This window comes from Solanum lycopersicum, chromosome 1 (genome assembly GCF_036512215.1).
Source record: "Solanum lycopersicum chromosome 1, SLM_r2.1".
Taxonomy (NCBI): domain Eukaryota; kingdom Viridiplantae; phylum Streptophyta; class Magnoliopsida; order Solanales; family Solanaceae; genus Solanum; species Solanum lycopersicum.
The window spans coordinates 80175495-80200406 of record NC_090800.1 but is presented as its reverse complement, the minus strand read 5'-3'; the positions used below and the strand labels follow the sequence as shown (position 1 = coordinate 80200406).

Here is a 24912-nt window from a genome sequence, read left to right as displayed (position 1 = left end):
TTTACGTACGGTCCGTACCTCTATAGAGGGAGCTAGGCAAAAAGTTTTTTCCTTTATAATAGAGTTTTTAGTATTATATTTGTTACTACACTTTTACTATTATACTTACTAGACAATATAGCAAAAGAAAAAAAAAAGGGGGGGAAAATAATAGACAAAGAGATGATGCATCCAACTTGTCATTGTTTTGTCATTCATGACAAACCTTTCTTTCATTTATTTTATAATCATGGTGTTTAAGCATGTCCCATCTAATTTCACAAATACGAAAAATTAAATTATTCAGTGCTTTATAATTATCTACTAAAATTTCAATATGAATTCTGAATATTCAATTCACTTAATTGGCTACTAGGTCACATTTAATGTACAAAAAGCTCAAAAGTTTTTTTAGGCCATTAATTTGGATTTCCTTAGCCTCTCATTCACTCTATGAGAATTACATTAATTACTAATAAAATTATTGTTAAATACAAAATTCGAATTTATAAAACTTTTTCTTAAAAATACTTAACAGTATAATCTTACGAGTGAGGTCTAAATATTACGAGTGAGAAAAAGAATCCAATATGGAGAGAAAGAGAGATGACAAGAGTGTGTCAGTAACACATTGGGAGAGAGATGGATGAGACAGTACTGAAGCACGTGACATGCACGGAAGAAAGGATACATCAAAGTTTTTATTTTTATTTTTTTAGAAAATAAATAAATAAATCTTTTGGGTAAAAGGGGTGGGGGGATGTGCTGATCCCTAAGCAAAATGCTCGGCACGTGCATCGTCCATGTGCATCCTTTTTTTAAAAACAATTAAATATATTTATTTTAAAATTAAATTTTTGTGACTTTGGATATTGGATAATATTCCGTCCTTGAGGGGCGGATTCGTGCATTTACATTTCATTTTATACCACTTAGTTAATTTTATAAAATAACATATTTAATCTAATAGTAAGAATTTAATTTTATAATGGTTATTTTATTCTTTAATAAAATGATTTATAACTATATATATGTTATAATTTAAGTAATATTACGAGCTTCCAAAATACTTTTTTCTTTCTTAAACTTTGTATTAAATCAAATTATATCACTTAAATAAAAATAGAGGGAGAAGATATTATCTACCCATTTTCGGTAAAAAAAATAAAAATTATCTGTTTCATATTAGTTGATCACTTTCTTTTTTATATGCATATTAAAAATCATAAATAAGAAAGAAAAAAATTCCAATGCATACCTTAAAATTTTTTGGTAAATTTTGCAACAAATGTGAAAATTTTTAATTTTATGTCACTTTTGACCCACCAAGAAAAGATAAATTTTTTTTTCCATGTTTTACCTTCAGCTTTCAAATCATTTTTTCAAGACATTACTCAATAGGGGAAAGTCTAGTAAAATACATTATATCAATCATAATTTTTTTGATAGATATATCAAATCAAAGTGTGACAAGAATAACTAATACGAGACAGAGGAAGTGCATATACAATAATTATAGATACTTTAACTGTTTTTATTTATGTGTCGTCCTTATTAAAAAAAATATACGATTCTCAGTATTTGTCATTTCACCAAATCTATGCATAAATGACAATATTTTTCCTATTTTACACCTGGAGAGCTATTAACTTTGAAAGTATAAATTTAAGCAATATAGAAAAACTAAATGATTAATTCATGTCAATTAGTCAATTTAAAATCAAAATAAATTAATTTATATTCATTTATTGAAAATTGACTTTGAGAAAATATTTTTAAAAAAATTATAAATTTTTAAGAAGCGTAGAATCCAAATTAATGACATATAAATAGAAATGAAGAGAGTAACATCCATGTTCAATTATTTTAGCGCCAATATTTATGTACACGAGTTGCTAAGCTTTGACAAAATTGGAACTTAATTTTCTGTTCTAAGATAATTAGCATCGATTAATAGTTTCAAAAAAAGAAGAACTAACATGTTATAATTAGCTAAAATATATACTATAAGTTTATGCTATCAATGTACATAAATTAAAACCATTCGCAAAATTCTTCCTCCGACCAAATGGTTTAAGATCCAAATGGATAAAAAAAAGTAGTAGCTTGGCATCTTCAGAGTTTTGTTCTTCTCGATATACTATAATGTTGGCAATATTTTGATGCCATTATAAAAAAAAAAAAAAAACTGTATCAGTGACAGATCATATATTAGAAAGTAACGAGTCTCATTTTTTCAGGTTACTTACTACTTACTAGTTCTACATTAAAAAGAAAATGTCATTTGTGCTCAAGTATGAACGAGAAAACACACACTAAAAAAAAGGGTCATTTGACAGACCATATATTAACAAGGCTGGCAAATTCACGTGTGCCCATATGGAGATGCCACTATTTTCTGCATTTCAAGTTGACCTTCTATTATTTAAAAACTGATTTGATACACAAAACAATGGCCTCGGCACAAACCTCCACCCCTTCGTAAGGGAAAAAAACTAAGTGCTGTCTTTTATATTTATTTTTTTGTTAACGCAGATGGAAATCTTAAGCAACACAAAGGTCAAACAAACTCTTTAGTTTCTCAGTCTAAGACAACCGTTTTGTATTACTTTTTTAAATGTTCATAGTTTACACTCGTACCACTTTATTCACAGTCCACAACGAAACTGCAATAGGAAAAAGCCCAGTCTTCCCTAGCTATACACCGTTTCTCAAAAAAAATACTGTTGGCATTTTGAAGCAGTTCATCTAAATGTCAAAGTGGAAAATTTGTTTGAGCTGCTACAAGCATCAGTATCATATCGATAACAATAGATTAGAAGATCTGTGCAGTATCTATCTTTGACTTCAATTGTCATTTGACATACAAAATGTGATTGACATTCTTTCAAGGGGAAATACCAATGTAGTACTTAAGAATATGGACCGGTCTCAACGTTTTAAACACAAGGATAACCCAGCAAACAACAGAACTTCAAATGTACCTATTCAGTATCCTAATGATTTTACTTAAATTTTCCTACAGTGTCAACAAATCCCTTAAATATTAAAACTCACAACAAATCATAGGATTAAGGAATAATTTATGGGGAAAACAAAAACCATTCTGGATCAACAAGAGCTGGTGGGATCAATTCTCAAAAGGGCAATGAAAAATGCAACACAGCTACTGTAAGTCCATCAAACACTCGCATTGGCTCCATTAGGACAAGTCCAGGTCTATCTGCTGCCTAATCCTACTCATCATTCTGGCTCTCATCTTTGACAAGCCTTATCATGTCATCGATTCTCAGAATGGTAATAGCTGCTTCTGTAGCAAACTGATAAGAAATTACACCGTATTAGAAAGGACAAGTACCTAATTTTCAGCAGATCAGCATACTAGTGTAGATGTACCTGTATAATTTTTACTTTGCTCATTGCAGGCTCAATCACCCCAGCCTCCAAGTTATTTCGCACAGTGCCCTTTGATAGGTCCAGTCCCATGCTGTAAACACAACAAAACCTGATTATGATAGTTCATAGGAAGGATGGTAGATGTATTGATTAAAACCATTCATTCAGCTTAGCAGTGCTTCATCATCCATAAAAAAATAGGGAAGCAATATGTCTCAAGTAAATGCCTCAAGGGTGAGCTGATCACTTTTCAGATCCCTTTTATTTAGTGCCATTTTAAACATTTGGGCCATTAATCTAGAAACTTAAAATTGGTCCAACCGTAGGTAGCACAAAATTTTGGGGCAAATAGTTAGCTCACACAATTAGCTGGTCGTAAAGAAAAATGGCCAACTAACTCTCTCCTCTACCCATCAACCTTGGGAAACTGTAGAACTCAGTAGAAGTGTGTGCCAGTGATGGGGTCTGAGGAGGTTTGAGAAAGACTGTCAGGACCGGCCAGACGAACACCTTGCATAGCAAGAAAATATTACATCTCATAGAAGTAGTCTTTGCTTTATCCTACTTGAGGCAATCATCAATCCCTTCACCAAAGGAAGGCTTTGAAAAAACTTTAACCCACAAGAATCTCCAAAAAAACCATATTCTTACGAAACTAAAACTTGAAATCCTGGTAACATAAAATATAAACTAGAAAGTAGTGCATCAGCTTTGGCCTAGAAGCCTTGACCAAACGACACAAAGATGTAACAAGAATACCTTGACAAATGCTTCTTATCAGCTTTGGTTTGTGCAAGGTAGTGGCACGAACGTAGTTTAGATACCAAGTCACTGGAATCTTTTGCAGCGTTATTTGCAAGAACCTGCACCAGAAAAAATTCACCAAAATTGATCATGAAGATGTACATACATGGTGCAAGAGTATCGTCCATTTTTTATACAACTAGCAAGCACCTTTGGTATGACAAGTAAGGATTCAGCAAATTGTGCAATAGCCAGCTGCTCCCTTGACCCAAGAGTAGTAGCTAGGTACTCCAAGTAGACACATAAAGCAGCCTCAACAGCTCCACCACCAGCAACGACCTGTTTACCACGGTAACAAACTGATCAGGCATTTATATGTCTACAAATTTTCACTGCTATTTCCTATAGCCAAGAGGAAATGGAGATTATGGTAGTGAATTTCCTCCATGCCAAATCAAATATTGTGCTGGAAGATATCCACAAAATATAGCAGTAAAATCAGGATGCGCGCTTCTCCTTGTTGAAGTATAAGGTCATTAAAGTATAAGAGACTGTTACACTATTAATATATGGAGTTGCAACTTTTGTTATTTTCATCATAGCTTTTTCACTTGTGTATTTTCTCCAAACATGTTTTGAAGATACTTTTCTTGAGACAAGAGTCTACTGCAAATAGCCTCTCTACCTTACACAAGGTAGGAAGATAAGGTTTGCATACACCACTGGTACATTAGCTCATCAAACAAGTTAAATTGATAACCTACACCTATTATTGATCTAAATATAGTCTAAGAGAATAAGCTTCCTTACAGCGTGAATTAAAATTTTGATGCCCCCAACATAACCTGTTATCTATATAACTTCATCAAAGTAAACAACAACTGCATTTAGAAGTAATTTCTGGACACAAGGACTTACAGTTGTTGACTCTAGTGTTCTCTTCACAATGCATAAAGCATCATGGAGGGCCCTCTCCATCTCGTCAAGCATAAAGTCATTTGCACCTCTAAGTATTAATGAAACCTGATAAAAGCAGCAGGATCAGAGTCCATATTCATAACCTTTGAATTACAAAGCTATCTTCATTTTGGAAAGAAAAAAAACCCATAAGAGCCACAACATTTTCTATCGAAGACAACAAATGAGAGTCATGGGATGAATAGGGTCAAACTATTTTGCAGTTTTAAATAAGTAATGAGACAGTTAAAATAAACTCAAAATTCAGTGCAACTACATACCGAACTTGAGGTTTTGGTTCCTTTAACCATAATCACATCATCATCAGCAATTCGCTCCTCCACCACCTCATCAGCATGTCCAAGAAATGATGGTTCAAAAGTTTCTTCTCCTTCCATATCAGCAAATGTTGAGACCTGTAAAGCACAGAACATGAGCATATGTCATGTTCCTAGGAATGATTATGCTACTAATTACCAGAAATGGCTATTGTTATATGCCCAAAATTATCGCCCACTATCATACTCATATCTTGTGTCTCTTTGGTCCTCCAACCACCTGCTTTTGTGTGTGTGTGTGTGGTGTGGTATGGTGGGGGTGGGGGGGGGGCTGTTAAACAGCTTATTATATATACAATTTCCAGGAGAAAAAAAACAGAGACTTCTTCATGTCCTCGCGATTGGACTCCAGTCAATCCAACAATCAATAAACCAAGGTACAAACTCATTGAAAGCTAGTTCTATCCATTCTTCTTGATCCTAACTCCATTCAAGTAGAAATCTCTAACCTTTTTGACCTTCATATGACGCTCATTGTTCAACTTAAAAGTCTACTGCGGATTACATAACAGAACTCTAAAATTGTATCTTTTCGACATTCATGATCATGAAAAATGCATGATAAAGCTTGGTGAGCGGATTACATAACAGAACTCTAAAATTGTATCTTTTCGACATTCATGATCATGAAAAATGCATGATAAAGCTAGGTATCACCAAGTCTTTTCCTATCTGATGAGTAAAACCTTAACTTCGTAGATTCATAGAAGGATTAAAAAGAACTTTGAAACAGCATGATGAGGTGAGGTTGCTCCAGTTGGAAGAGCACTCTACGTCAAACCAAGAGATTGAGAGTTTGAGACAGAAGAGAAGTGGGAAAGAGATAATTTTGATCCTCGATAAGGGGTATGAATTGCCATGACCCAAAAAAATAAAAAAAGCAGAAGAAAATTCCCAGACCAGTCTAGTTACATACCACAGTTGCACCGGTTGCCTTAGCAACATGGCGCAAATCTTCTTTGCGAACACGTCTGACCGCAATGGCACCAGCTTCCACAAAGTACTGAAACCGGAAAATATGTAATTAGATCATAACAGCACCAGCTTATGCAATCACACTTTAGAAAGAAACAAGAAACAAACAGAGGTACCCAAATTGGAATTTCTCTACCACAGACAAGTTACAACGGATATCAGCATTGCTAACTACACATCCTTCCAAAACAAGCATTACCATTACCGCCACAACAAGAGCTAGTCTTTTTAACCTTTTTTGTTTTATCCTAAAGTAAATAATTTATAGAAGAGCTAAATTTTAATCAGCACCAGGTACCTGCTACCTCCCACCAGCAAACAGGTACCAAGTAGCTATGCCCACCAAGCCTTCGGCATATGGAAAGAAATCACCTAGTGTTTTTTGCTTCTGCTGAAATTTATACTTTTAAAACACCCCAACAATTCAGTGAGCACACTCTTAGGTGCATTCATCGAAGTTGATTGCAACGATACTGGCACAATAAGGGTACAGTTATCAAGTAGGTGCCAGAAAAACCTAAGAGAAATCTAGAATGTATAAAACAAAGCCCGGTATTAGACAAAGCATTTCTTGCCTTTTCAAAGGAACTTTTGTATGAGTTAGATATAGGAACTCATATTCAACGGAGTAGAGCATGTGAAGGAGACGGGAAAACATAAAAAGTAAAAACCAAAGTTAGCAGCTTGCCTTCAGTGCCATGTCATCAATTCCTTTTGAAGTCAAAACAACATTTGCTCCCGCACTCAAAAGTTTTTGAATCCGTTCTTTTGTCATATCAGCTTCTCTGTAAACATAAATTTACATTAGGGCTGAATTCCAACATGCTGCTGTGGTTTAACCAATATGTAGTGAATTATAGCTACAGAGTGTCATCGGTTATCCCAAGTTATATAAGCAAAAAATTCTTGTGAAATCATTGGAGATAACAAACTTATGTCAAAAACAACAGTCTAGGCCTCATCGTTCAGTACCAGCAATAAGATATCAAATGTACTCCGTGGTTTTGGTTATGAGCAGTTGACAAGAAGAACAATGGTTTGATGCTAACAAATTGATAGCAACAGAATAGACTCAATGGTCCAGTAAAATATCACCTTTGGCGAATCCTCTCAAGCTCTCGAGGATCAGTTACCAACACTTGAACACCCATCTGCATTTTTGTCTTTTGAAGATTGAAGTCAAGACAAGCAATCCGTGCAGGCGCAACTCTCAGAGGCATCCCTTGGGCAGCACGGCCAGTATTCAGTGCATAACCCTTCAATAGATAGCTATCTTTTGCACTTTTTCCATGTGCTTTAAGTAAATTAATACCCTGGATAGAAATAAAGTTTCAGTTTTATATTAGTGCTTGATCTAGATGTGAAACAATCTAGGGAATCTACTAAATAGAACTGCACAAAATTAATTTTTTAAAACTGATACTATTGTATACCTCAACATTAAGGATATGTTGGCAACCTTCAAAAAGCAACAGAAAGTATAAATAAAACAAAAACAGGCCAAAATTGTTCTAATGTGCTTCCTGATTAACAAAACTATAAACAAGACCTTCCAAATTATCAGAACAAGTTTTCTTGAATTAACAACACACCTTTATAGGGTATTTGATTTCACCCCTAACATTAGTCATCTTGACTGCCTGTACAGCTTCAACAACCTACAAAAGACCAATCGCTAAAGATTATGGTACCTTAGAATGATGTTTCACAAAAGATATGATACAAAAGACCCTTAGAGAGAAAAACACATGGGATGAATAATTTAGCTGCACATGCATGATAAAATTGACATTCCAAAAGGATTAGCATCGAAAAAAGATCTTCAAATGTTGACACTCAATGAGTATGAAAAATTATGCAAGGAGCAAACATACAATTGTTAAACAAACATTGTTAGGGCCCTATTAGCCCCAAAAAAGAGAACCACAATATTAGGAATTAAATATATAAGTTAACTAAAAGGGTCAATATTGCTAACCACATAATTTAAGTAACTAAAGTCAGATGTACGTCTTGGGAAATTTTATGTGAAAAGGAAGCGGAAAAAAAGAAGCAACTTTTATCCAATAATGCACAAATGGCACAAGATATTAAATAAGGTAGCTCTGATATTTCAAAACACTACACACAAAACAGCGGTAAATTTAGTAGAGTGTTAGGCCAACTCTATCCACCTTATGAAGCATCACAAACAATAGGAAATATAAAACCTACCCCTGGTTTTCATTCTTTTCTCATCAACACGATACTAATTGTATGAAAGCAAAGTATGAGAATGTTACTATCAGGAAGCATACACATGACGAGTCTAATAATCAATTGCCTAAAGGCAGCAACATCAAAGAGAAAACTAAGCTGTGGTTCAGCCTAAAGCAGGTAATATAACGAAACCATTACACAACACATACATGTGTTATAATGTTCTGCATATGCAGATTGCACAAAATGATCACTCAGATTAAACAGGTCTCAAAAAAAAGCTAGTGTGTTTTCTTGGATAGCAGTGTGAGATAAGATTTTTCTTAGGTTATGTGAACATTGATACTCTCCTCTTGTATAAGAACAAAGCTCAGAGCACTATTAAAAAGCTTATCCTTAGGATTTTTTCAAGAACGGGCAGCTTATTCAAGATAATCCAATTTCAAGAACCAGCATACCATATTTGCGAAGAAGTCACTATCATCTGCTATCAACTTTGATGACATGCTTGTCTTGGCGCAGTTTATAAGAGAATCTTTTCCAAGCTTATCGACCTGAAAAAACAGTGGACAAACTGGAAAGATCATGAACTGCACTAAAATAGACATAAAAAATGAATAGTGGTGAAATGCACCATGGTCTGCTAGGGTTTCAAGTGCAAAGCACAGTTTTTATATCAATGAAAGGTTTTAATAAAGAACAAACTAATATGTGTGTGTGTGTGTGTAATTATGCAATACATGCAAATATATAATCATAAACACAATAAATAAGTACTACTAAAATTTAAGAATTGGAAAGAAATTATAATCATTGAATTTTATGAAGTAAAAACACATAAACCAAGTTAAAAACTATTTATTTCCAATTAGATGTAAACATATAGTTACAAGTGACCAGGAACTAGTTTTCTGATGCTAAACCTGATCACTAAAAGATCCATTAATGCCATTTCCTAAACAACAAACATATCATTCTGCCAATATTATTAATTGTCCAACGTTATGCGCTTAATAGCAGAGCCCATGAGGGATGAGAGACTTAACCATGCAGCTTCACTAAAGCACCACATAAGGAGGCAAAATGTCCAGTCTAAGGTTCCTAATGCAGTAGATTGATGAAAACCTTTTCCATGCTTTCAACCTGATTGGATAAAGGATTTAAATGGTTCTTACATCTTAGCAATGACATAAATCACGAGATACTCGAAATTGCAAGTGCAACCTGTACTTGCAATTTCCCTAGGAATGAAACTCTGACTTAATAACCATAGATTTAAGACAATGTCCTTTTCTTATAAGGTCCACAAGGTATATTATACAGTTCAAAGAAAATGCAAGCTTGATTAGAATTTGAACAAACTACTTCACATGTGGTAGACACATCAGCATAATACACAGTATTACATACGTGAAGGCCAAATAACAGGAATCAATACCTTAACAGCCAATTTTTCTTCAACATATTTGCATGCTTCCCTCATTGCTAGCTGCCAGAAACAAGAAGTATAATATTAGAAAGGCTTTCTGTTTTTGGAATCACAAATAAAGGGATTGTCATTATTCTTGGGATTGTCATTATTCTTTTAAGTTGCATGTAAAAAGAATGCAGATAGTTACCCTATATCCACTGATGATCGAGGTTGGGTGAATTTTGTGTCTCACCAACTCATTTGCTCCCTGCAAATATTAATACAGATAATATCAACCAAAATTATGAGCACAAACTGTTTGAATTGAAAATACTTAGAGAAGTGCATGCATTGCAGTACGTTAGCAAGAATACCTTAAGCAATTCTGCAGCTATAATAACAACTGAGGTTGTTCCATCACCAACTTCTCGATCTTGGAGTTCAGCCAACTCAACAAGAACCTGTAACATAGTGCATTAAAATGGTTCATCACTTTATACAAAGAGTTTATACAGTATGCCTGAGTGAGAAAATAGAAGGTTCATGTGGTTACCTTGGCAGCTGGATGCTCAACTTCTAACATCCTCAGAATTGTAGCACCATCATTAGTAATTGTTACATCCCCAATATCATCAACGAGCATCTGAGATTCATAGCAATGCATGAGTCAACAACCAATCGACCATTCAAGCAACAAATATATGTGTTGGATAGGGGGTGGGGGCACTAGAAATGTTGAACCAAAGCCATTTTATTCTTTTTCATTAATGTGACCGGATCCAATTGTGTTATATCAAACATCGTTCGAGCCTATGAATATATGCATCAATAGTTTTGTAATAAACAGAAGCGAAAAATTTTGAGGTAGTGACTGACTCCGTCTTCATGAAAACAGGACAAATAGATATATGATAGGCAGTAAAATAATTAACTCGACCAATTTTAAGTAATAAGTATAATCCGTTCCATACTTTTAAGATATAAAATAAGTGTTGAGTGCAGATACATCCTGTTCAATGTCAAAATATAATCAGTTGGGCTGGCAAATGATTAGCCAGCCTTGGTACTTCAAAACTGAACTTACTCCCGAGTGTCCACAGTCAGGATGAGAACAGGACAGATTATTCTGTTCAAGTATTTATGCTACCTCACCAGTCTAGTACACAATAGTTTTTGGTAATAAATGTTTAAGGGTGTCATTCTACATCTATTGTGGCTGTCACATATCAGGGCACTAGTCTTCAGCTTTGATTCTGAACTATTTGTAAGTCCACCAACTGACTGGTTAACCAAGTGTTGATGCTTATAAACTGAAATGAGTTTGATCAGAAGCCATAGTCATACCATACTACACCTGTCTACGGGATTATTGATAATTGCAGGCTAAAATGCTCTCAATATGAGCAAGCTTGGCAAATATGCTCACTTACCTTTTTGTTTTTTTCTAGTCCTTAAATCATTCAGGTAACGGCGAACAAATTTGACACAAATAACAACCACCCAGAGGCTCTCCACAGAAATCGAGCTTTCACATAAACTTCTCTAAATTGCTCTGCGCATTTATCCGTAAAAGTGAATATGCAAGTTAGCTCACTTCAGCAACTAAGAATCCTAGAGATTCCACTTCATTATTACACCATTCCTCTAAATTTGAGCCTGTTTCATTCCAATGATCAATAATTTATCTTTAAATTAGAAATTTCACATGATAAACATCTCAAAACCCCAGGTATGAACATCCTCCTAGAACTGGCAATCAGATTCATAACCACAAGAGAAATAGTAAGTAACTTTGACAATTAAGGCAAACTAGATGCAGTTAAACTTCTTCAACAACAATTACTAGTAGCGTAGAATACACTACGAGTACACAAACAGATACAAGAGCTACGAAAAATAGAAACGAACCTTATCAAGGCCAACAGGTCCAAGCGAAGATTTGACGATGTTCGCTACTGCTTGACATGCAGTCACTGAAAATCTCAATATACAACACACAATCACTACTTCACTAAGTAGAAAGGGTAAAGTAATACATGTAAAGAGGGGAAGGAAGGGATATATGACAGTACCATTTTGAGTGCGAACATCCTGACCAGACTGGCGGTCGCCGGAAATATCAAGAGTTTGTGCTGAATACGCCATTTCCGACTATATATCTGACCGGGAAAGTGATGAGAATGTTGGGAATGCGAGGAGATCGGCAATGAGAAAAAACCCTAGATCGGGTTATGGAGTGAAGAAGAGAGCAGATTCTCGAAGAAACCGAAGGCCCTTTTGTAGTGTGGAATGTTTTGAGTACAAAAATGAGAAGCAGCAAAGTGAGATATACTGCTCGTTCGTGAGGGTTTTAGGTTTGTTGTACCCTTGAGAATAAATATTTTGGCCCTAAAGTTTTTTTTCTTTCTTAGTTCTAAATAAATCATAAATAAAAATATTTAAACAAATTACAAAATAAATGAAAACTAATTTTGTTTGAACTATGGAAAATAGAATACTTTTAGAGAAAATTATCATAATTATTTATTGCGTCAACAAATTTTAATGCATAATAATCTAATTATTACTTTATTACAAAAATTAGCGACTTGGCATTTGTTATTGTTTGTAAAGTTCACAATATTTTCTTTTTTCATCTCTTCCTTTTTCGGTTGTGGTTCAACTTGAGGATTAGAGAGTTTTGAAATCTTAACATTTAGAAATCATTGAATGCTCTGTAGAGTTGTTCATATAATGGAACAAAATTATAGAAGAAAAACATGAAAAACGTAGATACTCCGTAATTATTGGTTGAATTTGAGTTTTGAAAAAATAAAAAATTCATGTTGAATTTAAATATTATTCCAAAAAAAAGCTTAAATATTATTTTATGATGGAAGTTTGATAATTACTTTCTTGGTTACCTATTATTTGAAGTTGGATAGTGGTGTTTTAGACCTTAAAAACTGGTTGGTAGGTTTTATTAGTTTAAAAACTCTATGTTCAACTATTGAAGATTTTTTAAAGCTCAAACTTAAAATTTGATGTACTGCAAATATGAATCATTTCGAGTGAATAATATATCGAAAATTTAAAACTTTGAAAGGAGCTTATATAAAATTTTGATTCTTTTAAAAGGAGAATTTAAATTGGTTAGGATTGAAAGACTCTACTAGTCATTAAAGATTCTTCAAAACTTGATTTTAAAATCTGACGTGATACACACGTTAATTATTTTTTAATCAATAATATATAAAAAGACTCAAATATATTGAGAAGAGCTCAAACCTAAAATTTGAGGCTTTTTAGAGAAAATTTGAGTGTATAAAAATTGTATCAAATGTATATTGACGTGTATATATATATTTATTTATTTATTTATAATTTTCCGGTATCATAAGCCAAATTCAAAGATTTGAAGTATTTATTTTTTTAATCAAGTAAAAGACATAATTCTCACAATAATAACTAACAATTATTGTGCTAATATTAGTTTCAATTTATTTCTTTTTTATTTTAATTTTCGCATAGTTTTTCCTCCAAATTAATACAATTGTTTTACTTATTTTCAAGAAAAAATCACTGGTCATGTAATACTATTTTTGTAATTCATTGTTGAAGGTATTTCCGATTCAAAACATCAAATTTGGTATTAGTATTATTTTTTGTGCAATCAACTCCAATCATGTGCACTGAACTTTATATCAAAAAAAGAATATTTTATTCTCTCTTTATTATTGTATTATTATTTTTTATTTTATTTATATTTTTTATATCATAAAACAAATTCTTTCTAAAACATTCATCATATATAATTCATATTATTTTCTTTTGCATCCAATTATAATTTATAGTATAATTAACATTATTTCTTTTTTTAAAAAAAGTCATATATAGAAAAATTAATTTATAAAAAACTAAAATTTATATCTAAAATTAATATTATAAAAATATTACATAAAAATAATTATATATACAAAAGATTTAATTAAAATATAACATTTATATAATATTAATTAAAAGTCTGTATAATAAAATTATATCAAAATATTCAAAAACGGATTTGCTGTGATGAATAGTGTTACACCCAATTCGATGTAATATTATTCACTCATCAAATTTGGTGTAAAAATTAGTATGGCTTGAAGCTTAAAAACACTAAATTTTCACTAAATTAAAATTTTGCTATAAAATTTTGCGTGAGTTAAATGATTTGAATTAATGGTGTTAAATAATTTTTGTATTAAGTTTTGAGAAACTTAGTATTATTTATTTTAGATAAAATGTGTGTGGACATATAAACAACTCATCGATTAGATCGTTAAAGAAAGACCCTTTCCAAATGATAATAATTTGCTCATTCAGAATATAGCCTATGGTTAAATATCATTTCTAAAATGATAAATTTGAATATATATATATATATATATATATATATATATATATATAAAAATATAATCAAACTTCTATACACCATACCACTCTTCTTATGAGGTTCATATTGAGATTTGTCAACAATTTAAATAAAAAAATAATCTGAAAAAGTCATTGTATTGCAATGGATTAGAATTGATAGTAGTGTGTTTGAAAGAGTGAACATTTTGGCTCAAGATGCATGGTAGATGAGAGGTATAATCTTAGTTTCCTTGTCAACACATATATTGCTATAAATTTATTTTTTGATCTTATAAAAAGTTTTTGTAAATTGAACTCCATATGTTAATGAAATTTGATTTTTTTCTCTCACACATATTCAAAAATAAATATATTCACTCATTTAAGAGTAAATATAAAGAGTAAATATATTCACTCTTTTCAATTGATAAAGAATGAAATGAAAGCAGAAAAGTAAAATATAAAAAATAATTTAGACAAATTAATGTGGATAGTGCTTTTTATATGACAATTGACAAAGGATGAAATGAAATGTGATGAGCAAAATATAAAAAATAATTAAGAATAATTAGATAATTTAGTGCCAATATTACGCCTCATGTTTACGTGAAATGTCAAAATTGTTTACTTCAAGTATAATATTTTTAAAAGTTACTTTAGGTGGAATTAAATATATCAATAATAATTGTTTCTTTTGAAAAACAGAATACAACACTCTGAGCTACTCTAAATAAATTATTTAAAACAAGTTATGGCAGTAATAATCCAATTCAAATTGGGCTGAAGAAATTACTAGGTCCAAATACATTATCAACCGCCAAGTCAATAAAAAATGAGATAATTGTATATAATAGAAAACTTATAATTTAAAATAAATAGAGTAGCTACTGTTTGATTCAATTGTGTCCCATAACAAACGTTTGTCTATGTAACTAACCTGCAAGTATCATGACGACAACCTTCACTAAGTTGAACAAAAGAGCGACACTTAGGACACTGTTAAACAAAGGAACAAAACATGCTTAGAAGGTCTCCATTGATGGAGCTTAAGGAAGAAGAGAAAGAGAAGAAGTGAGAAAGAAGAGATAGAACTCTTCTGTGATCTTGAATTGATAAGAGTTGTAGAAAAATACAATGTAAAGGAGTACTTACAATGAATCTGTAGCAGCTATTTATATAGCTAATTAACAAAGTATCAACAACTAACTAACTCTTAACTAACTAATGGAAAATGTAACTAATAACTAACTAGTGGAAAATATAACTAACTAATTGAATGTGTTAACTAATAACTAACTAGTTGTTTTACATAATATCAACAGACACCTCTGCCATTTTTCACCCTTAGCGAGCTTACCAAAAGCGATGTTGTCTTCATCTCTCAATGCCCCACTCTCCTCGCATTGAAATCCAGCATGCCATGCAATCTTGCACTGGAAGTAAAATAATCTCTTGCAATTTGGGCACTTTGATCCCATCGTAATGCCACCGCATTCATCCAAAATTAAAGCAGAACAGTTCAGATTAGGGCAGTAACACCGCGTCAACCCTAAAACAAAGTACTTACACAACTTTTCAGATCATTTATCAAACAGATCTGAATCCACAATATTTTGGCAACCGATTGGGTCCAAAAATTGGTTACAATTCGGAAACGGACAATGAATTTCGACGACATTGTCAACAAGCTTGACGATAATGTATGTTGTTATATAGTCGATGCAAAACGGATGAACGCAGATATTTTGGTTCTTAAATTTTATAGGAAAATTGTATAAAATAGCAAACTAATAACCTAAATTAAATAGAATAACTAGGGTTTGATTTAATTGTGCTCCATAGCAAACATTATCTAAAATTTGTCAGCGTCTCTCAGGAATCTCGCTCGCCACTCTCCATTCTCGCTCGCCTCTCTCGCTTTATACACAGAAGTGTATAATTCTGTTTCTGTTTTGTATAAAGCGAGAGAAAATTGTATATACACATGCAAAAATGTATATCTTCGTGTTATACACTTAATTATACAATTTACAAACATTTTACTTCAAAAATTGCAGAGAAAAAGGCCAACGAATTATACAATTGCGAATTATACAATTGCAGTGAAATACAATTTTCTCTAACTTTATACAAGAGAAGTGTATATATTGTGTTTCTGTTTTTGTATAGAGCGAGAAAAACATATATCTTTTTGCTATAAACTTATAATTATGCAATATACATACATTTTAATTCGATTCAACTATATGCAAAGCAAATTATACAATTGCAGTGAAATAGGCCAGTGAATTATACAATTTAGGCCAGCGAATTATACACTTGTATATGTATAGCGAATTATGCAGTTTTTATGTTTGCTATGGAGCGCAATTATGCAAAGTTTGCTATATTATACAAATATGATTTTTTTGTTTGCTATATGTGAAAGTTGCCCAATTTTATATTGGGTAACACCATAGTCTCCATAAAATTTTTGCAGCATAATGGTTGAGATTCACTTAATTATACAATTTACAAATATTTTAGTTCGATTCAATTGTATACAAATGTAAATTTTATACAAATATTGTAGCGAAAAAGGCCAGCGAATTATACAATTGCAGTAAAATACAATTTTCTCTCGCTTTATACACCAGAAGTGTATAAATTGTGTTTCTGTTTTTGTAAGCGAGAGAAAACATATATTCTTCATATACACATATAACTATACAATATACAAACATTTTACTTCGACTCAATTGTATACAAATCAAATTTTATACAAACATTGCAGCGAAATAGGCCAGCGAATTATACAATTGCAGTGAAATACGCCAACGAATTATAAAATTGCAACGAATTATACAATTTATGTTAGCGAATTATACAATTGTATATGTATAGCGATGCCAGCGAATTATACAATTTAGGTCAGAGAATCATACAATTGTATATGTATAGAGAATTATACAGTTATATGTTTGTTTTGAATTTTTCATTTGCTATATGTGAAAGTTGCCCATAAAAAAATTATATATTTTTTAAAAAAATTGATAAAAAATCTTTTAATTTCATATCTCGTTAAATTGAGATGGAGGGGAGCTTCACTTTTGTTAATATAACCATCTGCGGAGATATTGCTAAAAAAAAAAACAAAAAAACATACAAGATTATAGAGAAATAAAAATAGGTTTCTTACATAAATGTACTATTGTCCATAATTCTTTTCAACTAAAATAGCCGTGTAGGTGGTTGTAATATATCGATATTGTTTAGTGATAATGTATAACAATGTATCAGATATGTATATATTTATAAAGTTTATTGTTATAAAAAATATTCTTAATTATTTGGAGTACTATCGTGTGCATTTGAGATTTTTGCATTCGTTTTCTGATTGGAAGTGCTAGGCCAATACTGTTACATGTTCTGCAATGCTATAATATTCAGTTTAGTTGTTAATAAATGATAAGAAAGAGAGAAAATACTTTTAGTTTGGAGGTTTTCATTCTTGTAACACAAAGAGCATGGTATGAAAACTAATTAAAAGATTCGTTTGTGCTTTAAGATGCACCTAGCTAATGTCTCATACTTGCATCAACAAAATGGTCTTACCTTATAACATTATTTTCACTTCTAGTTTTATTTGGTTGAAACCAATTATCATAGGAAAACTTATTCCATCACATATAAGAGATAACTTATTCCATCACATATAAGAGATAACTTATTCCGTACATGGCAACCAAACAAAATAAATCTCAGATTATTTATTTTTATTCCTCACATCAAACAATCCCAGTACTAAAATGACTTTCTGACAAAAAAGAGAACTAGTGTAACTCCACGAGGCATTTTAGACAAAGCAACACACACTGCTTTGACCATTTTGGGTGAAACAGAGAGATAAATATTTATAACACTCTTTCTTCTAAGTAGATGTATCATATATACCTCTTGTTTTACTAAGTCTCAACTATTGCTGAGAAGAAAAAAAATAGCTCAAGTCTCATATACATTTACAGATTGTATATGAGATGCATAGTGACGGAGACAAGATTTTTGTCAAGGGAATTCAAAAAATTAAAGAAGCAAACACGCAAAAGCTGAAAAAAAAAATTAAAACTGTGGCTAACGAAAATTGAATCTACATCATCATCTAAGAAAAGTTGCACTCCCTTCACCATTGAGCTATGTTTTATTGTTTGTGTCAAGAGGTCTAATGATATATATAAATTAATAATAAAATAAAAATGTAAGTGTTCGTCTGGACCGACTTATTTTAGATGCTTTTAAGTTAAAATAGATTTTAAGCAATTTTGAAGTGTTTGAATAAAGTTAAAAAGTGTTTATAAGCACTTATTTTCAAACTAAAATAACAAAAACAAGCCTAAAGCCATAAGTTAGAAATCCTAACTAACTTATGGCTTTGACTTATAAGTCATATGCCAAAAGCCAATTCAAACAGGCCCTAACTCTATATGCACAATATAATTTTTCAGCGAGGGGATTCGATCCACCATCTAAATGTACATTACAACAAAAATATCTTTTAGCGGCAATAACTATGCATATTAACAAAAAGTGCTAAAATCTTTATTAACATTAGTTAATTGTCATTGGGTATAATGTCGCTATAGACTTTAGCAACATTTATAAAGAGTGTTAATTAATTTTCTCTAAAAGAATATACTTAGCCACAATTAATCAAGCTGTTATTGTTAATTAATTGACACTTGAAGATATTATGCATCTTCAAGTGTGCAACCTTGTAAATTGAAGCAAATCACAGTCCATTTCCTCTTTGCTCTTAATTTTTGTTTATTGAGGAGAAATCCAATAACTAAATTACATATTTATATCTTTGTTTGCATCTTCTGTCTAGTCTAGCTAAACAGAAAAGTCATTTTTGTTCTGTTAAAAATTTCATCCATTTCCTGTCTTTGGACTTTTCTTGTCTGTCACAAACTCTGAAGGCAGTCAGCACTCACTAATTGCCTTGTTCCTTTTCTCCACTACTCAAACCTTGTACATGGGTTGTCTCCAATTATGCACAATTCAAGCCATAACTAATCATGTGATTTTTAGACTTTGGAGTACCATATCCTCTTTTGTACTGTAAAAAATTGGTAATTGGCATAGTAATTATTCAATAAACATTGAATGTTATAACTTATGTTGCTCGAACTCTCCAATAATGTTAATGCACCTTTGTTGGATTCTCCAAAATTGCAAAGGATCCACCATGCACCTGATAACATATTTTGGAAGAGTCTGAGCAACATGGAAATAGAACCCTGACAATTTTGAGTACAAGACATAGTTATGGGTTGTTGTTGAGTATAAGACGTAGTTATGGTTGTTGCATGGGGATAGAAATGGTAGTAGTCTAGTCAAAGGTGAAAGCTAATGACTTTTGCTCAAATAATGAATTTATCGATTCAAAACTCGTAAAATTAAAATTCAAAATTCCGGTATTGTGTTTGCAATTCTATCATGTACTATTTCTTATGTCATGTACTTGTGCTGGTTGGGCAACTTTATATACTATAGTTTTTCTTTTTTTGTGTGCAGAAAATAAAGGTCCATTGGCAAGAAAAGTGTGAAGCACATGCTTTGCAGGTAATGGTCCCTCATTGATGATGAAATTGCATCAATGGCCTAAACTTTAGGTCAAAGTAAATGGAACCCACCTGCAGTTCACATTTTACATCCAAAAAGGTCCCTACTACTTTTCCCAAAAATATGATGAGTCTTAATTACATAATTTTCCCACAAGGGAGCAAAATGGTCCGTATGCTGTACTTGTCATTACATGAATCATATACGGCAAAATCAAAAACAGACCTGCCATTTGTGTGGCTCTCATGCCTCCTCATAATCAAAATCATTTAATTTTTTCGTATTTAATCAGAAATTTCAAATTTAAATCGCGTCAATTGTAATTAGTGGAGTGGATAAATTTGAGAGTTAGAGAAAATGACTATCTAAAACCAAAAATAATGTACTTGATAATGGAAGAACAGTGTGTGATATGATTTTTTGAAATGATAAATATCTTATACAGAAAATAACGTGTAACTAAAGTAGTAAAATTGCTTTATTTGATCATTGGAGAGAAAAACTGCGGCCTACTACAGCTAATGCAAATGGTACATTATTATTGTTAAGGTACATTTCACATCAATATTTCCCTTTGTGCTTGAGGCTTGATCTAGACCTCATATTTTTACACATCTTATCTCCTAAAAAGCTCAAATCTTATTCATTTACTGTTTGAAATTAAAATTTGGTTGTCCTTTTCATCTTTTGGATGGTTAAAATTATCTTTCAGCTCATTAAATTGCTACCTAATGCTTGCTTATCGTGTTTTTCTTTGTTCAATATAACGATATTTTTTTTAAAAAAAATTATAATAATTTGTACTCGTTATAACTTCTGTTACGACTTTTATCCTTTGAATGAGCACTTTGTGTATGGTGTACATCTCCCATTATGTAATAACCTGTAAATCACATATGAGATGTAAATTGTACTAGTCAAATTCTATGCAATAAACTCGACTTACAAGACATTGGGGAGGATCAATACAAGATCACCCTCCCATTAATGTGAAGGTCAAAATCTGAGAAATTTCTTCTTAAATTAATGTCACAAAGTGGTTAACCATTAATTAGTGGCGATTTTATGATGTGAGATTCGAACTCAGGCTCAATAATAATAAAAGAACCTTAAGCAGCCACCCATACAAGAGCCAATAGATTAATCAAATTATTTATTCATTCGATGCTCTATATTAATTTATATAAATACCTCTTAATTCTCTCTCTATTTTTACTAAGATGAAATCAATAAATGCTCAAGCGCCCTCCAAACTCTATGTGGATCCCTTCTGACCATTAATATGAAATCTTAAATTAAAATTTTAATAGAAACTAAAACACTTGATGATCTATTTTATATGTCTATAAAATTATTAATTAAGATATGTAAAAACTTACGGAATATAATTTTAGATAACTATTATTGTCTCTATAATGATGTTTGTCGGAGGAAGTTGGAAATATGAAAAAGAAGGCACGTGGATGGACATGAAGGTTTCGTTTGGGAGTTGTACTGATAGAGAGAAAATCATACGGAAAATCTTGGGGTTTAATGTGGGTTTGTGGGCCCACTAAGGGTTGTAAAGGACGAAACCAAACAAAAGAAGAATTGGGCCTCTACTTCTTTTAGGAAAAAAAATCACTCTATGCTAAAGGTCACTCATTCTTATCCGAATTACGAGTTTGTTTGAATTGATTTTGATTTTTTAACTTGTAAGATAAAATAAATTTATTTTTTAAAAATAAATCGCTATGAAATCATTTTTAATTTATTCAAATACTTTAAAATCATTTCATCTTAAAAACGCTTAAAATTAATCCATTCAAACATATTCTTACCAAAAACGTTGAAAGAGGATTATATGGTATAGGGGCTCAATTTGGTTTTGGGGGACCTAAAAAGGGGTATGGGGTGGAAGAACGAGATAAGGGGTAGGTGGGTGGTGGGGGTGAAATCCCTTTTCTTTGCGTGTATAAATTAATTATTTTATCATTTAGATTATTTTGATGGAAAATTTTATTAGCTGAATTTTAAAAAAGGTATCAAAATATCAAACGAAAAATATGATGAGTATAACTATTTCGATTGTGAATATATATAAAAGCCGAACACCGCTGTGCAAAATTCTTGTTATGCTACATGCATGCTAGTATGTTACCTATACAATGCATTTAGTCTATGATTAAAAATGTGTGGTTTTCTATGAAAGAAATCGAGTTAGGATCACAAGAGGAAATTATTTGATAAATCTATGTCAAACAAATAATGTACTAATGCATAGCTATGCTATGTTGCTTAGATTCTTCAAATGTGTTGTTGGATGTATAATGATTTGATTTTTTTTACAAAATCGAAGCATTTTTAGAAAATCTGAACAAATATAATTGTATTATGTTTTTAAAAAATAGAAATAACATAAAAAAATAATTACATGAGTAACAAATACGGTAGTGATGGTACTCTAAACATAGGATTTCACCAAAGAAGAACAATTCGCAAATGGTCGACGGGGTCAAGAGCAAAGCCACGCACGCGTGTACGAGGGGTTCATCCGGATCTTATAACAAAAAATTATACTAGTATGTAATAATATTATTGTTTATATATGTTTTTTTTTTTTGAGTTTATTTCATTATATAATTTAATCCCTCGATAGAATTTTTGGGTTCGTCGATAGTGGGGTGTGTCTTTAAGCAAAATCCTAGCTAGGGTTCGATTGTAATAGAGAGTAGCACGAATTAATATGATGAGTTCCAGCTGTAGTCGATTGGGTAATGAAGGAGATTGATTGGATAGCTAATATAATTTAGGGTTTGAAGTTTGGAGCTTAATTAAGATTTAATTTAGGAATCATGAAAAAATTGCAAAAGTTGATGGAATCCAATTTCAAGCCATTCTTTTTTGGTCTTTCTTGAGCACAAATCTGAATAAAAGTGTCTTATCTACTACTCACTGTGTACTCTAAATCATAATTAGTTAACTAAAACCTATATGCACTAATGTTCCTTGTATATAGGTACTAAAGCTTGTCCTTTGGTTTCTTTATACTAATTCTAGCTTAAAGCAACAATTATCATTGGATTAACATCAAATCCTTGTCCCTAATATAGCCCCCGCCCCCCACCCCACCCCAACCCAACACAAACGCTTTTTATAAACTACTCCAATAATAAAATGAGTAGAGCACACTAACTAAGTTCTTGTGAAATCTAAAAAATAATCAAAATATATTAAATTTTATATTGCATTTGCGCATAAGACTATTTATTGACTCCAATCAAAACCACTAATCCATTCTCTTCTATCACTATAACTAAAACAATTTTTAACGACAGTACATGAGATACATTAACAAAGAGTGTTAAAATTTTAACCACTATTAGTTAAGTGTCATTAAATCTGATGTAATAAAAAGGTTTTAGGGACATACATAAGGAGATTATCACTAAAAGTACATATTTAACGATAATTGAGCTTATTCCATTAATTATTGATTTGTCTATAAGGAGTAAAACAACTCGATTAACACACAAGATGAGAGTTTGTCATCGTGGAGATATATAGGACGCCTATTCATTTTAATTCTCGAGCGATAACGATAACTAGGTGATGGACCATACAACTTCACTCCTACCAAATCTTATTATATATATGAAGGAGCTAGGTACTAAGCTTCTTAAAAGTAAACATTCTAATCGTATAATCATAAATATTACTGTTGCATGAAGGCTCCGCTTTTAACTCTAGTCCTGTTCCTTAAAAAGGAATTAAAAAAAGGAGCTAAAATCAGTACTCCTTTTAAGTCATTTTCAATCTAAAAATATGATGTTGATACTTTAAAAATACCAGTGAATTAGTATATAGTACTGATTCATATCTACATTATATTGATGTGAAGGACCTATTAACTATAAATTGAAATCATGCTTTACCAGATGTCTCGAATTTGAGTTTTGTCTATGTACGAAATCACCTTTGCTAGAAAACACTTAATCCTTCATGTAAAGTTTTTTGACACAAAAATAAATTTAATCAAATTCTAATACATGATTACCAGATATCAGGTGGTAAAAAAAAAGAAGAGTATAAGTTGAGAATATGAATTATAAACTCTAAAACAATCTTTGTTAGGTGCGATCCCTAGTGGTATGTCGATTTTATTTTATTCTCCTTGCAAATCTTTTACAACTAGTTAATATCATATCACGTTATAGGATGAAAACTTTTTGTGGATGGGACAATTTAGAGGCAATTCTTAAATATATACTATGTATTTTTAAAACAACTTGTACATGGCATTTTTGGCAATGCAAAAGAATTTAAATACATATAAGGAGAAACAAATATCAATAAAGAATAAGCGAAGAAACTTTTTAAAGGTGCCAACTAAAATATTCACATGAAGATTTGATTGATCATACTCAAATCACAAATATAAAAAGAAGTCCTATCAAACAAGTGTGCATATTAAATTGATTTATTGATTTTGAGTGTACTTTTATTCATCATGCATTCCAACTTCCCACTTTATGTTACGTGTACTCATATGAATTTTTTTTGATACCGTTAGATATATATATATATGTGTTAAATTGATCGATAACTATATATATGTAACTTTCAATTTTCACAGCAAACTTTTTATTATAGTCAAAAATAAATATTTTATACATAAACTATATTTCAATCTCATAGTGGTGAACAGACTATTTTAAAAAGATTCTTAGCTCGAATATAACATATTAAAGTTGTTACAAATAAGAAAAATCGATAGTAATGATTAATACTAAATTCCTCTAAAGAAAAGCAAGACCATAATACACCAGACTTTCACACTCCACAGTCTTGATATGATAGCTATATAAAATTAAAAAAATATTTACATAGTTAATCTAATATAACTTAAAAACTATATATAATTAAATATCGATTCTGGTACTAAAAGATGTAACGTAA

The 24912-nt window shown here is 31.5% G+C and overlaps 1 protein-coding gene across 1 annotated transcript; it reads right to left on the bottom strand.

Annotated features, from left to right (window-relative positions):
* Positions 1-2819: 2819 nt before the first annotated feature.
* Positions 2820-12387, bottom strand: LOC101267060 (T-complex protein 1 subunit alpha). Its single transcript, XM_004229729.5, has 17 exons — positions 12072-12387; positions 11908-11972; positions 10553-10642; positions 10374-10460; positions 10208-10267; positions 10027-10077; positions 9047-9142; positions 7982-8047; positions 7485-7702; positions 7078-7174; positions 6331-6417; positions 5358-5492; positions 5038-5142; positions 4330-4458; positions 4135-4238; positions 3376-3466; positions 2820-3299 (listed from the first exon to the last, which is right to left on the bottom strand). The coding sequence occupies exons 1-17, from the start codon at positions 12142-12144 to the stop codon at positions 3216-3218; spliced, it is 1638 nt and encodes a 545-aa protein (XP_004229777.1). The 5' UTR covers positions 12145-12387; the 3' UTR covers positions 2820-3215.
* Between the last annotated feature and the right edge of the window lie 12525 nt (positions 12388-24912).